Source organism: Diuraphis noxia, unplaced genomic scaffold (genome assembly GCF_037042655.1).
Source record: "Diuraphis noxia isolate RWA-SAM2 unplaced genomic scaffold, SU_Dnox_SAM2 contig0004, whole genome shotgun sequence".
NCBI classification, from domain to species: Eukaryota; Metazoa; Arthropoda; class Insecta; order Hemiptera; family Aphididae; genus Diuraphis; species Diuraphis noxia.
The window spans coordinates 32,549,593-32,565,599 of NW_028301714.1; the positions used below are offsets into that span (position 1 = coordinate 32,549,593).

The window sequence follows — 16,007 nt, forward strand, 5'->3', positions numbered from 1 at the left end:
TCAATTTATTTTGTTCGTTGATTTTTATGCTAATATATTTTTAATTTATTAAAATATTAAAGCTCCTTGTGAAGACGTCAAATGTGGAACACACGCTTTTTGCAAACCTAATGGCCAAGAAGCGTACTGTATATGTGAAGAGGGATGGACATACAATCCAAATGATTTATCCTTAGGATGTGTTGGTAAGGTTCATTGAAAAGTTTTTCTAACTTTGTACCTATATACTAAATTATATGCTTAGAAAAATAAAAATATTTATCTACTAACTGTGTTAAAAATTTAATTTAAGATATCGATGAATGTGATAAAGTAAATGGACCATTTGGACGTTGTGGAGGAAATACGTTATGTACAAATACACCAGGAAGTTTTGGATGTCAATGTAAACCTGGATTTACTGGAAATGCGTTTAAACAATGTACTGGTATGTATAATATAGCATAGTCTAATTTGTTTAATCATTTTACTACTATTTTTAACATTGATTCGCAGATATAAACGAATGTTCTGACACCAACAGTTGTGGAAAAGACGCTTTATGCATTAATTTACCTGGTTCGTTTGATTGCATTTGTCCCGGAGGTTACATACCAGAACCAGATCCCTTTATTAAGTGTACCAAAGCAATAAACTGCACTGTTGACAATCAATGTCCAGGAAACTCTGTTTGTAGTAATCAAAAACGTTGTTTCTGTCCTGAGCCAAATGTTGGTGACGATTGCAGACGTAAGAATATAACTATAACCTACCATATAATATTATCCAAATATAATATATTATTTAATATTTTAATATTCAGATCCATGTGAAGATGTACAATGTGGTCCAAATTCTGAGTGCATGTTACTCAACAAAGAAGCTCAGTGTTTATGTTCGGCTGGATACACAGGCAATTCAAACACCGGATGTACAGATATTGATGAATGCAAGGGTAATCCTTGTGGTCCAGGAGCAGTGTGTAACAACGAACCAGGATCGTTTACTTGTCAATGTCCCGGTGGAATAAGCGGAGACCCGTTCAGAGAGGGATGTTCTCAAGCGAAAAGTCCTACACAATGTAGTGCAAAATCTCCATGCCCTGGATCTGAGATATGTGTTCAAGATGAATTTGTTGGAGAGAATGTGTGTATATGTCAAAGAGGTTACATAAGGGACCCAAAAACTGGCAAATGTAGAGACGCTAACGAATGTACAGAACTTAGAGACAAACCCGCATGTGGCGTTAATGCCGTTTGTAAGAATCTTCCTGGCAGTTACGAATGCCAATGTCCTCCAGGCTTCAACGGGAACCCCTTTTCTAGCTGTGAAGGTAATTATCAAGATTTCGTGTCATAAAAATACATGTTTATATAATTTATTTAATTACTATTGATTATTATCGGTTTAGAATGCAATTCATTAGAATGTCAATGTAGACCACCATATCAAATTGTTAATGGCGAATGCACATTGGCTGGCTGTAATAAAGGAAAATGTCCAGCTGGTGCTGAGTGCATGTCTATTGCTGGGGGAGTAAGTTATTGTGCATGTCCAAAAGGATATAGACCTAGAGAAGATGGATCATGTTATGGTATTAATTTATTTGATTATAATTGGTTAAATAGATCAGGTATTAATTTTAAAATACATTTATAGATGTCGACGAATGTGAAGAAAAAATACATTCATGTGGCTACGGTGCAGAATGTATCAATAAACCCGGCACACATGAATGTTTATGCCCTCAAGGTTATAGTGGAGATCCACACCATGGATGTTCTCGTAGTCAAAAGAAATGTATAAAAGACTCAGATTGCTTATTAAACGAAAATTGTATTCAACCAGGTGTTTGCGTTTGTCCCGTACCGTACTATACCGATGTTCTCGACAATAATCGCTGCAAAAGTATAAATTTATAAATTTTTATTATAAAAATGTTTTATAAAATATAATTCTTATTAGGTCCTTGTGATCGATTTCCATGTGGTGTGAATGCACAATGCACGCCAAGTGACCCTCCAAAATGCTTGTGTTTACCTGGATATAAAGGAGATCCTTTGCATGGTTGTGAGGATGTTGACGAATGTAAAGATAATCCATGTGCTCTAGGATCACAATGTATAAATGAAAAAGGCCATTACAAATGTATTTGTCCACTCGGTACAAATGGTGATCCTTACACTATTGGATGTGAGAAGTTACATTTAATTTCTAAGAAAACATTTTTAGTTCACAATAATATTCTTTTATCTTTGGTTTCTAGGTTTAGGAAAAGAAGCACCAGAGTTTGAGTGCTCTACGGACGATGAATGCGTTGCTCAATTAGCATGTGTTAAAGGAACTTGTATAAACCCTTGCAATCTTTTACCTTGTGGTCAAAATGCTTATTGTGAATCTGAAAAACATGCTGCATGGTGTAGATGTAGTGCTGGTTATGTAGAGTCTATATTTGGTGAATGCGTATCACGTAAGTATCTAATGAAATATGTTTAGTATTATAAAATCATCAATTTAAAAACCTACATTCGATTTGCATTATTTAATTGTAGCATGCGATGGATATATTTGTGGTCACGGTGCACAATGTATAGTATCAACACAAGGACCTACATGCAAATGTTTAGAAGGTTCTATTGGAAATCCGTTTGCTGGAGGATCTTGTGAGCCTGATGTTTGTTCAAGCACCAGCCTTTGTATCCCACCTAATATTTGCGTTGCTGGACGATGCAAAGAGAAATGTCAAGACCATTTCTGTGGTATTGGGGCTAGTTGTAATCACGAAACCAACGATTGTGTTTGTAATCCGTTGTTTATTGGGGACCCAAATTATTTGTGCATGCCTCGTAAGTAGCAATAATATATTAAGTTATATAACTTAGTTAAATATTTATAAATTCTTATAACAATTAACAGTTATGTTTGTAATAAAAAAATCTTTCAAAAAATCTTGATTTTTCTTTAAAAAAGATTAATACCTATGTAATAATAAATAATAAATAATTGTTAGGTTTAATATAAATGAATGACATTGATTTAATTCAACAAACATTTTCATAAAGGTTGAATATAATTATTTGAATACGGACATTTTATGTTTAAAAAATTATCATGAATAAATATTTATTTTTTTCATCATTTTAGCTATCACAACGCCTTTGTGTTATCCTGGATGTGGTACTAATGCACATTGTGAATATGATGTGTTGAATGAAAACAAATGTGTTTGCAATTCTGGATTCATAGGAAATCCATACAATGAATGTGATTCTCAATCGAAAAAATCTTGCTCAAATATGACCTGTGGAACTGGTGCGGTGTGTAAAGAAAAATTAAACTCAATTGAATGTAACTGTCCATCAGGATTTAAAGGAAATCCCTACGTCCAATGTGTTGGTAAGTTCTAAAAAGAATTAACTTATTTAGATTCTATATTTAATTAATTTAATAATTCTAAAATATTAATTATTAGATATTGATGAATGTTTAATTTCGGCTTGTGGTAACAATGCGGTTTGTATCAACACGATTGGAAGTTATGATTGTAGATGTATTGAAGGTTACGTGGGAAATCCGTTTTTAGAATGTTCAGCAAAAACACCACAAATCTGCCATGACCCATTGACTTGTCAATGTTCAAAAAATGTCCCATGCCCAATAGGGTAAGCAAAACTCCTTCCCAATTGTATTTAATGTACAATAGTAGTATTATATGTACTGATTATGTATCATATATATAATAATTGAAAAATAAAATTTATTACTTTGCAGAAGTTGATTGATATTTAGTTAATTATTTATTTTATAATTATAGATTTTCATGTAAACATGGAAAATGTGAAAACCAATGTGATAATATCAAATGTGGCGTTAGAGCTGGATGTGTATTTGGTAAATGTGTATGTCCACCAGGGTTGATTGGTGATCCTTACAATTTTAAAACCGGATGTAAAGCTCAAGGCCAATGCACAAACGATGGTGATTGCAAAGATACTGAAATATGTTTCCAAATAAACAAAGAAGCAAGAAAATGTGTTGATGGTTGTAGTAAATTACAGTGTGGACCAAATGCAGTTTGTGTAACAGAAGGCCACCGTTCGTCGTGCATTTGTATCGAAGGATATTTTGGAAATCCTGGAGACTTGTACCTAGGTTGTAAACTTGAAAGAGTGGCACCAAAAGGAGAATGTAGAACAGACAAAGATTGTAATTCAACAAGCAAAGTATGTTCCCTAATATTAGATGGAATATCCTCTTGTGTTAGTGCATGTACTCGAGTAGCATGTGGGCCAGATGAGATTTGTTTACTGGAAAACAACGGAGCACCAGTTTGTTCGTGTCGTCCGGAGTTTGTTTGGAATCCAGTTATATCTAAATGTGAACAGCCATCATTGCCCGATTGCTCAGTTGACTTCGATTGTAAAGATAATGAATCATGTAAACCAGATGCGTTGGGTGTATTAAAATGTATATCAGTATGTATTGAACTAACGTGTCCATTTAATTCAATATGTGTAGCTAGTAATCATGAAGGTAGCTGTCAATGTATGCCAGGCTATGTAGGAAACACAAATGATCGAAATGGTTGTCACCCTATGAAGAAAAATAGTTGTCAACAAGACGTCGAATGTTTACCGACTGAAGCTTGCTTGGAAGATCCAGCAAATAAATTAAAATCATGCAAACCTGTGTGTGATCATACCATATGTGGCCTGAATTCTATTTGCGTAGCAAATAATCACGTGGCTCAGTGCCAATGTCCTCCTGGTACATTTACTGGTGATCCATATGACTCTAATGGCTGCAAAGAAGTTTCATGTGTATATAACGACGATTGTCCACAAACACAAGTTTGCAATAGACAGTCCCATTCATGCATGAATGTATGTGCCAAAGACACCTGTGGAACTAATTCAGTGTGTCTTGCTGATGGACATAAATCAGTATGCCAATGCCCACCGGGTTTTAACCCTAATCCTGTCCCTGAAATATCTTGTGAAGCCGCAGAAGTATGTGATGCATCTTCGTGTCATTTCACTGCCATATGTGAATCTAATTCTAATTCTGGATACATATGTAAATGTCCACCTGGTCATATTGGAGATCCTTATACAGAAGGATGCAGACAAGAAGGGTTATGTCCAAACGGAAATATCGATTGTCCATTGCTAAGTGTCTGCCAATCAGGAAGATGTATGAATCCATGTGAAAAATCTTGTGGGATAAATACAATATGCAATATTATTGAAAGAAAACCAATATGCTCTTGTCCCGATAATTTTGAGCCTATTCATGGTGAACCAAAAATTGGATGTGTTAGATCAGTTACTAAATGTTTTAACGACTTAGAATGCAAAGGTGGCGTTTGTTCAAACGGAGAGTGTAAAGGTTAGTTATTAATTATTATATTCTATTATTTTAGTTAAATACTTATAAATAGTTTTGTTTGTATATACTCAATAATAGTGGTTTGCCGAAACATTGATGATTGCTCTTCTGGTGAGAGATGTGTTCAAAATAAATGCGAAATTCCGTGCGCTGGACATTCTCAATGTATGTCACTACAAGCGTGTATAAATGGAGTATGTACTCTGGGATGTCGAAGTAATAAAGATTGTTTAAGCAATGAGTCATGCATCAATGCAAAATGTCAAAGTGATTAATATTTTAATTTAGATTATTCATTTTAATATTTATATTTCATAAGTTACATAATATAATATACAATCTGCAATATTTTAGATCCATGTAAACGTGATAATGTGTGCGGAATAAATTCAAAATGCAGTGTTGTTGATCATAACGTTATATGCACCTGTAACAAAGGATTCCAACCAAATCCTGTTCCAGAAGAGTCTTGTGTGCGATCAAACAGTATATGTCATAATAATTTTCAATGTGGATTAGGCCAAGAGTGCAGTGGAAACATATGCAAGGTTGTATGCCTGAGCGGAATGGATTGTGCTGAAGGAGAAAGGTGCTCAAATAACAAATGTGAAAAAGTTTGCTTTACTGCAAGTAATTGTTTGACTGGAGAAGTATGTGTGGAAGGTATCTGCAGACAAGGTTGTTCTTTAGATTCAGATTGTGATGTTAGTCAAATCTGTATTGGCAACAAGTGCAGGTATGAACATTTTATTTGAAACATTTGTTTTTTTTCATTAAATTAAATCTAATTATTCTATAGATGTGGTAATGGTTATGAAAGCTCACCCACTGGCTGTAAAGATATCGATGAATGTACGCAAAATCCATGCCATCCAAGTGCTAAATGTTTAAATACACCAGGCTCTTTTCAATGTTCATGTTCGGGTGGTAAAGTAGGAGATCCTTACACCGAACCTGGTTGTAATAAACCAAATGAGTGTAAAAAGCATGAAAACTGTGCTTCAAATTTAGCTTGTGTAAAAGGAAAATGCACAGAACTCTGTAACGATGCATGTGGAAATAATGCAATATGTCAAATGGTTGAGCATATGCCAGCATGTACTTGTCCATCAGGATATTTAGGAGATGCTTTTGATAAAACTGTTGGATGTTTCAAAGTCGAGTGTCTGGAAAATGAAGACTGTCCAAATGACAAAATGTGTCAAACTAAGAACAATAAATGTACAAGTAAGTGAATGATTTAAATTTATTTTTACATGATTTACATTAAAATAATAATATATAATTTATTAATTAGGCCCTTGTGATTTATTAAATTGTGGCCATGGAAATTGTAAGGCAAACAAACATAAAGGTATATGTACTTGTTATAATGGATATGAATTAAAAAATAATAAATGCCAAGATGTTGACGAATGCAAGCAAAGCCCATGTCATAAAACAGCAAGATGTGAAAATACGCCTGGATCATTTACATGTGTTTGTCCTGATGGATTGTTAGGCAATCCAAATGCCGAAGGTTGTCATTATCCAAACAGTTGTACTACTAATAACGACTGTCCAGAAAGTGCAATTTGTCACCAGAATCAATGCAAAAATCCATGTGAAGATAAAAAAGTATGTGGTCGTAATGCAGTTTGTTCAGTTCAAGGTCACGAAATTCAATGCCAATGTCCTTTAAAAACTCAGGGTGATCCCAAGGTTTGCACGACTTTAATTATTTATATATTAAAATAATTCAAATTTAATGAGCATAATTTATACTTAATCTATAGGTGGAATGCTTGAATATAGAATGTTCAAACAATAATGATTGTACATCTGGAAAAGCTTGCGTAAATTCTAAATGTGTGAATCCGTGTTCCGTACCAAAAGTCTGTGGAGATAATACTGATTGTAGTATACAAAATGATGCCGCTATATGTAACTGTAAAGCAGGATATACAGGTGACCCTCATTTGGGATGTACGTCAATATTATACTGTGCGACTAACAGCCAATGTCCCACTACTACCAAATGTAATAATGGAATATGCACAGGTAAAAATCTAAATAAAATTCATTTTTTAGAATAAATTTATTTTTATTTTATATTATTTTATTTTATTTTATAAAGTGGAATGTAACTTATCAAGAGATTGTGTTGGAAATGAGCTTTGTATTGGAAATATATGTCAACCGACCTGTCATGGTAATACTAGTTGTCCAGAATTTCAATATTGTCAAAACAATATCTGTGTTCAAGAGTTACGATGCTTTACAAATAATGATTGTGACAATGTACAAATTTGTAAGACAAATACAATTGGACAGGTACCTAATAATGAAAAATAAACCTTATATTATGCGTAGAATACCATAAAATGGATTTAATATAATTTTTTTTGTAGACTCAGTGTACTGACGTATGTGAAGAAGTAATTTGTGGAAGGCATGCTGAATGCTCAGCAGTTGACCATCAACCAGTATGTAATTGTGAGCCTGGTTATCACGGAAATCCACATATTGGTTGTCACAAAATTGAATGCTATGAAAATGAAGATTGTACAAATGATAAAATATGTGAAGATCACATATGTAAAATATCATGTCTTGCCAACAACCCGTGTGGACCAAATGCCTTGTGCTCCGCAGAAAATCATCAACAAGTATGTAATATAATATAAATAATATATTTTATTTTTGTAAAATATTATTAGTTTATTTTGATATTTGATCAATTTAATATTTTTGTAGGTTTGTTATTGTCAACCAGGATACACTGGAGATCCATATTTTGGTTGTGATGTATTGGATTTGTGTGAAGCAGCCCCTTGTGGACCAGGAGCTAGGTGTGATAACTCTAGGGGTTCCTTTAAGTGCCTTTGCCCACTTGGAACTGTAGGAGATCCTTACAAAGATGGTTGTCATTCTCCAGTTGAATGTCAAATCGACGAAGACTGTCCACCAGCAGCACACTGTGTTCAAACTAATGGTATTCCCAAGTGTCAAGATAATTGTGAAAAAGTTAAATGTGGTCCTAATGCTGAGTGTGGAACATCAGCACATTATGGATCCTGTATATGTCATCCAGGATATCAAGGAGATCCAAATGATTTAAATATTGGATGTAGACCTAGGGCTGTAGCGTGCACTTCTAATCAACAGTGTCCGAGTAATACATACTGCTATAATGGAGCTTGTAAATGTAAGTTTAAAAATTGATTTAACTATATCTAAATATAAAATCGGAAAATCAGAAAATCGAAAAATACATATTATAATGTACATTTATTTTATAGCATCATGTCAATCGGATGCAGAATGTGGTCTTTCTGAGCAATGTCTACAAGGCCAGTGTAATAATCCATGTGAACGACAAGGCTCGTGTGGATTAAATGCCAATTGTAATGTGATCAATCACGTTAAACACTGTTCATGTCCTGCTGGATTTACGGGTGGCAGTGAAATTGAATGTGTTCGAAGTATGTAATTTAAATCGTAAGATTGTTAAATACTTCTTTGTGTTTAATTTTAATTTTATTATAGTTCCTGTCGCTTGCGAAATAAATGAAAATTGTTATCCAAATAGTACATGCCATCAATCTGTTTGTCAACCTGATTGTCAAGCCGACAATCATTGTGCGTTAAATGAAAAATGTTTTAAAAATCATTGTGCATGTAAGTTAACAATATGAAATTAAAATAAATTATTGTATTTATAATAAACTAATAAAATATTTTGTGCATTGTTTAGTAACCTGCAGAGTAGATAATGACTGCTTTTTAGGACATATATGTCTGAACAATATGTGTTTATTTGGATGCAAGTCGAACGAAGATTGCGCTTCAGTTGAGTCCTGCAGAGATAATGTGTGCACAAATCCTTGTGTAGCGATGCCCTGTGGACCAAATGCTATCTGTACGGTTGCTAATCAAAGGGCCACGTGTTCTTGTCGAGTTGGATTTGTTCCCAATCCCACAGCTAAAATAGCATGTATTAGAACCCCAGCTGAGCCATGTAACGAAAATCAAGAATGCCCGGCGGGTTACTCGTGTAATGATAATTCTTGTCAACCCGTGTGTTCTTCTGACGCCAGTTGTCACGGAAATGAAAAATGCGATATGTCAGTGTCTATATGTAAGCCAATGTGCCGCAAGGACGACGATTGTCGAAGTGGAGAAATTTGTAATGGATTAGTATGCAACGTTGGCTGTAGAAGTGACACTGACTGTCCACATGACAGATCTTGTATTAACAACAAGTGCAGAGGTAAAATCAAATTATTATAATCTTGTATCATACTCACAAAAATAAAAATAAAAATACAATCTGATTTTAGATATGTGTGAATCCCCAACTGCATGTGGTGTAAACGCATTATGTTCAGTTACAAACCACCAAAAACAATGTAATTGCCCTTTACTGCTCGAAGGTGATCCTCTGTTCGCTTGTAGATATCCAATGATAAGCTGCAAAGGAAACAGTGATTGTAGTTCAGGTCAAACTTGCTATACATCTACTTGTCAAACAGTGTGCCAAACGTAAGTACCTATCTATGTAATTAATCAATGCACACTAATCACCATAAACAATAGACCTAACGTTTAATAATGCAAAATTGTATATAGGGACTTGGAGTGTTTATCTGATGAACGGTGTCATAACGGAATTTGTAAGGCAGTGTGTAATTCAGACTCTAAATGTAGCCCTAATCAGATATGCGAAAACCGTCTCTGTGTTGGTGGTTGTCACAGTGACACTTCATGTCCCGATAATGAAGCGTGTATCGACAAACAATGTAGAGGTAAGAAATAATATGGTTATAATATAGGGTAATGCTATTTAAAAATATTTTATAATCAACTGTTAATAACCATTAGGTATTTAAAATAAATGAAAAATTTTAAATTCTAGATCCTTGTGACGGTGCCACTACTTGTGGTCCATGTGCCGAATGTAAAGTAATCAATCATGGAGTGCAGTGTAGTTGTAAGGCTGGATTTAATGGAAACCCATTAATTGGATGCACAAAGTCAATTTTAAAATGCGATGGAACATGTCCCTGTGATTTAGAAACTGGATATTGTATAAAACGCTGTACAGCTAATAAAGACTGTTCGTGTGGAGAAATATGTCACAAAGATACATGTACAACGAAATGTAGTTCCAGCACGAATTGTCCAACAGTAATTATTGGCTAAACAAATTTCAATTGGATAAAAATTTTAATCATGTCAATTATTAATAATATTTAGGGTCATATATGTTCTGATGGATTATGCGTAGTCGGATGTCGTTCTAGTGCAGATTGTGCTGATGACCGGTCTTGTCAAAATGGTAAATGCAAAAATCCTTGTGACGCCGTGGCTACGGGAATACAGTGTGGAAATAATTCAGAATGTCATGTCAACGATCATAGAGCTGTTTGTATGTGTCCCGACGGGTTCCAAGGAGAACCGAATATTGAATGTGTCAGATATACTTGTAATAAGGATGACGATTGTGACACGAACAAGAAATGTGGTTCCGATAAAGTGTGTAGAAATCCATGTTTGGAGCAAGGTGCTTGTGGATCAAATGCACAATGTAGAGTTACAAATAGAATGGCTTATTGTACGTGCCCACTTGGGTATTATGGAAATCCTCAACTCGAATGCAAGCAAGGTAAATATAATAATAATGTTGTAGGATATTTAGGCAAAATAATTTTTTTTTTTTTTAATAATCTCGATAGTTCACATCACCATTTATCAAATACATAAATAATACATTTCATGCGTATAAAATCAAAGTCTAATTAAAAAGTAATAGTTTATCATATGTCTTTTATTGATTAAATCTAACAATAGTAGTTTAGACTATAAATGGCGGCTAGTTATAGGGGCCATCATCATACCAACCTAATATAATTATATTATAGTCAAAATATTGTTACCATTGATTATAATTCATCATTAGATTTAAATGTTTAGTTCATTAATCGTGTATGAAGTGAAATTTAATCTTTAAACAATTAATATTCATGAGAAACATATTATTAGTTGTTTCATAGTTGATTTGTTTAACATAATATCGTTTAAATACTTTTACTTAATTAAAATCGAATATAGATATATATTTAATATATTAATGACGATTCGTATTTAAAAAACTAAGACGCAGCATGTACCCATCTAGCTTGAAATTGTTCGATATCAAATTAAACGTCATAACTTATAAAATACATTATGTCGGTGCCTTCCTACTGAACCTATGTTCAACGAGAATACAATATAATTAGCTCGCAATCTCGACTGTTTTTACTTGAAATCGTTTACAGGAACGGTGGACAAATGCGCTTCGAACCCTTGTGGACAGAACAGCCGGTGCAAAGACATTGCCGGTGGTTACGAGTGTTTGTGTCCTCCGGGATGTACGGGCGATCCGAGCAAGCGGTGTGTCTGCGATCAAGCTCAACAGCGGTCAGACCCGTGCAAAAGTATTGTGTGCGGAAAACACGCACTCTGCCAACCGGTGAACGATCAGGACGCCAAATGTTATTGTCCGACCGAATATCCCGTGGGAAATCCATACGTGCAATGTGAGATCACTCGCAGGATTGCGCTGCTCTTTGACAAAAAAAAAAAAAATCTAACGTCAAAAAATTAAAATCAATTTTTATCCAGGTGAAATGAAAAAATTGCCATCTGATTGTCGAACAAACGGCTGTGGTAAGGGCGCCAGCTGTCAGTCAATTGACAGTACAGGATCGGCGGTGTACGTCTGCCAGTGTCCGCCCGGCACGACCGGTTCTCCGCAAAAAGAGTGCTTACAAGGTAAGTCGTGTTTATTATACCATAATATTACGGTATCGGTTAGACGATCCTCGATTTACTCGACATTATGTTATAATATATATTTAGGTACCACAACATTTATATTATACCCACGAATAGTATAATGATATACTGTTTTTATGATGATAATATGATTATTATAGTTTCGGACACATAACCGCTGCAGTTGTTTTTTATAATATTATACCTACGGTGTACATAATATTATTTTTGTAGGAAATATTATACGACTCGAAGATCCGACGAAATGTATAAAACAAATATATAGATATTGTTATCATAGACAATTGTGCATGGTTTTTTCTTTTAAATAGTTACAGCTTTTGTACATATTGTATTATATAAATAATAAGTGGTACAACTACAATATTGTTATATTGCCACTTGTTCACGTATAATTGGTTTGTAATATTGTATTATATTGTCTGGACTTGTATTCTAAATAGTTCACTATTGAGTTAACCGTGGAAGTATGAGCAGTTTCCCCCAATCTGGAATTTCCATTGTAATATAATAATTGATTAAGATATTATTATTCTACTTCGATTGAGAATACCTTTATTATGTATTTAAGCTATAATTTCTTATGATCACGACCATCTTCGCTACATATTTGAATATGATTAATTGGACTTGATGTACAGCAATCAATGTTCAGATTGGAGGGAACTGTGAAAGTGTTATATACTCACACGTTTAACCTAACAATTGTAATTTATTGTGCACGAAGCGTGATTTGCTTAAAACCTATATTACATTGTAATTGAAAGTCACTATTTGTTTCTTGAAACGGTTTATTGCTTGGGCATATTATATTTTCAATGGCATGTTGTGAGAATAAATTCTTTCACAGTTCTTTCCAACACTTTTAAGTACCTATTTGTATATTTTAAATAATATGTTAAGTTGGCTTAATGTTATCACTAATTAAAAATATATATTTAGTTTTTCGATAAAGTAGAAAAAAAGTTGAATTTTTTAAAATATTATTTTTGATAATAAATATTACTACTTTATTTTCATTCCTTTGTATAAATTTCGTAAATTTGACCTTTAACATAAATATATATTTAATGAGCGACTCATTAGTTTAATTGGCTATTACGGTTCATTAGTCTTTGATTTGAAAACGTTTTATTATGAACAGTAATTTTATTGTATAATCAGAACCATTCAACCTGATATAACCCGGTTACGAAATGTAGGTTATATTGCAGAAAATGATTTTAATGTTTACTATACATACATATTGAATTCTGTTCTCCATAACACTATACTTTTTATGATATTGAGGAATAATATTAAGCCAGCTTAATACACATTAAACACACACGCTCACAAACACACATACACACATGAACTTACATATTATGTACATAAAACACAGGGCCGTATTTAGAGGGAGGGAACTTTATGGTGATGGATTACTGTATTTTTATAATTTGATGAGGGAATAATGTTATATCGACTCGAACAATATTTAATAAAAATAATGCATACGTTCTTGAGTATATTTTAAGCCTCTTCGTTACAGCAAAAAAAAAATTCATTAGTAAAAAGTATATTTAATTTCAATGACAATTTATTTTAATATTATCATATATTAATCTATTCAAACTTTCAGCTATACAGATAGCAATGTTTTGTAGTTAAAATATCTTCTACTACATTTCGTCACATAATCTAGTACTGTGATTGATCTTGAACATTAATTATTGATAATTCACCAAGGGGGGTTGTGGCTTAGACATGATGACGATATGGAAACAATGCTAAATACGGCCCTGAAAATGCAACGTATTAATACCTATGTATAAAATATAATGATATTAGCTAGGACGTAGTGTGTATATAAATTCTGACAAAAAACTGTTATTTGTTTTTTATGACGCGTTACTATCGCCAGTGGTCGAATGCGCCGACGACGGTCAGTGTACAAATGAAAAGACGTGCATCGACGGACGTTGCGTCGACGCGTGTAGCGTGAGAGACACCTGTGGCTTGAACGCTCTATGCCGGCCGGTGTTGCATAGGGCCCAGTGCGCGTGCCCGGACTGTTACGCGGGCGACCCGAGGGTGGGATGCGCGCCGGACCCGGGCAGCTGTGTGCAGCGCGCTGGCGACGGTCCGACCGCAGCGTCACGGTGCGCCGTGGACGCGGACTGCCCGTCGTCTCGGGCGTGTAGCCCCGCGGACGGTGCGTGTCGTGACCCGTGTGACGGACTATCGTGCGAACCACCCAAGGCCTGCGTGGTCCGCAACCACCGGGCCCGGTGCGCTTGCAAGCACGGTTTTGCCGTCAACGAGCTGGGCGAGTTGTCGTGCGCGCCCGCCGAGCGTGAGTGCCGAGTCGACACCGACTGCGCACCGCACCTCCGATGCACGGGACAAGGCCGGTGTCAGAGCCCGTGCGACGGCGGTGTGGGTGGTGCGGGCGGACCGTGTCCGGCTGACAAGCGGTGCTTGGTACTCGACCACCGGGCTGTGTGCGTGTGCGCCGACAACTGCGCGCCAACCGCGTCCATGTGTCTCCGGGACGCCGGTTGTCCGGAGCACGAGGCGTGCGTCAATTTCGCGTGCGTCGATCCGTGTTCGAACGTCACGTGTCCCGCGGACGCCCCGTGTGGCGTGGACGGGCACCGGGCCGTGTGCAAGTTTTGTCCGGCCGGTTACAGTGCCGATTCAAAGTCGGGATGTCTGAAAGGTAAATGTACAAAAAAACACAGCAACGACACTCAAACGCTGTTGCCTAAATATATTTAAATACATCATCATGCAAAGTAGGCGGGGGGGAGGAGGAGGTTGTGTTGTGCGTATTCGTTCCCCGACAAACTGGCGATCAGGGATCGTCTTTTTACTGGTTTTTATTAACAATTTTTTTTGATCGGTCTGATTTAATACGAGGTGTGTGTAACACTGATCGTAAGTATTTTTGAACATATATTTTCTCGATTAAAGTATACATTTTGAATTAATTTTTGCTCGCTAGTTGCTTAATGATTTGTGCTTGATAAATCATGTATATTTTAATATAGTATTATACACATCATGTTCAGTATTTTCATTAATAATGTTCATCTAGTGTACCTATATTGATTAACTGCGTGGTTTAATAACGATCAATATTTCCTGATTCTAAAATAAAGTCATTGGTTTTGCAATCTTTTGTGTGTGTATGTTTTAATGTTTTTGAAGATACTAAAATATTCTTATCTCATACTTTTAGTGATGTATATTTGGTAAAAAATGGATCTAATTTTTGTTCAAAAGGTTCAAAGTAAACATTTTCAAAATCATTTAAAAATAATCAGGAAAAAAATGCTTTTACGCATAATCCGTATTTGGCAGTTTATTCAAAAACGAATTACCGCAGTTTTCAGAAACTTTCAGATGAGAAAAGTAAAAAAGAAGTTTAGATATACCTCTTTATTATTATATATTTAATGTTTAACACAATTATCATCGATAATATTTTTCTAGAGATATTATAGCACAACACTCCCTCCCCGCATGTCTTATAACCCCGCCAACGTGATATCGTACTTTACCACGGTATACCATTACCCGCTAGCATGCTATCTTCAATTTGCGCATGCTGCACCGCCCGAGATCGAATTGCATATTACAAAACGAATGCTTGTGGTTATTTTTCACATATAGTGAAGCTTTTAGTTCAATCGTGACGAGCAAATTTCAGCTTTTTTGAGGGGGGCATATAAGCGCCTCCGCTATAATATATACATACTCTCGATCTCCGCTCCCTCTTCGAACTTCTCTTTCACGCTTTTGCCACGCGCAGCACTGTCCGTCGTCGTCCGCAT

At 35.3% G+C, this 16,007-nt stretch overlaps 1 protein-coding gene across 1 annotated transcript in view; it reads left to right on the forward strand.

Moving 5' to 3' along the window:
* Window positions 1-16,007, forward strand: part of dpy (fibrillin-like protein dumpy) — a 125,565-nt gene that overhangs the window by 40,357 nt on the left and 69,201 nt on the right. Inside the window, exons 13-42 of the mRNA XM_089227647.1 lie at window positions 63-185; window positions 293-427; window positions 496-729; window positions 803-1,312; window positions 1,391-1,573; window positions 1,639-1,887; window positions 1,945-2,172; window positions 2,246-2,449; window positions 2,532-2,825; window positions 3,124-3,375; window positions 3,452-3,641; window positions 3,794-5,367; window positions 5,446-5,634; window positions 5,722-6,103; window positions 6,167-6,594; window positions 6,665-7,068; window positions 7,143-7,407; window positions 7,484-7,680; window positions 7,758-8,015; window positions 8,104-8,554; window positions 8,649-8,831; window positions 8,896-9,027; window positions 9,104-9,619; window positions 9,690-9,891; window positions 9,979-10,154; window positions 10,265-10,536; window positions 10,606-11,014; window positions 11,670-11,930; window positions 12,016-12,165; window positions 14,093-14,890. Coding sequence (XP_089083773.1) covers window positions 63-185; window positions 293-427; window positions 496-729; window positions 803-1,312; window positions 1,391-1,573; window positions 1,639-1,887; window positions 1,945-2,172; window positions 2,246-2,449; window positions 2,532-2,825; window positions 3,124-3,375; window positions 3,452-3,641; window positions 3,794-5,367; window positions 5,446-5,634; window positions 5,722-6,103; window positions 6,167-6,594; window positions 6,665-7,068; window positions 7,143-7,407; window positions 7,484-7,680; window positions 7,758-8,015; window positions 8,104-8,554; window positions 8,649-8,831; window positions 8,896-9,027; window positions 9,104-9,619; window positions 9,690-9,891; window positions 9,979-10,154; window positions 10,265-10,536; window positions 10,606-11,014; window positions 11,670-11,930; window positions 12,016-12,165; window positions 14,093-14,890 — 9,849 coding nt within the window. The remainder of the gene's footprint in view (window positions 1-62; window positions 186-292; window positions 428-495; window positions 730-802; window positions 1,313-1,390; window positions 1,574-1,638; window positions 1,888-1,944; window positions 2,173-2,245; window positions 2,450-2,531; window positions 2,826-3,123; window positions 3,376-3,451; window positions 3,642-3,793; window positions 5,368-5,445; window positions 5,635-5,721; window positions 6,104-6,166; window positions 6,595-6,664; window positions 7,069-7,142; window positions 7,408-7,483; window positions 7,681-7,757; window positions 8,016-8,103; window positions 8,555-8,648; window positions 8,832-8,895; window positions 9,028-9,103; window positions 9,620-9,689; window positions 9,892-9,978; window positions 10,155-10,264; window positions 10,537-10,605; window positions 11,015-11,669; window positions 11,931-12,015; window positions 12,166-14,092; window positions 14,891-16,007) is intronic.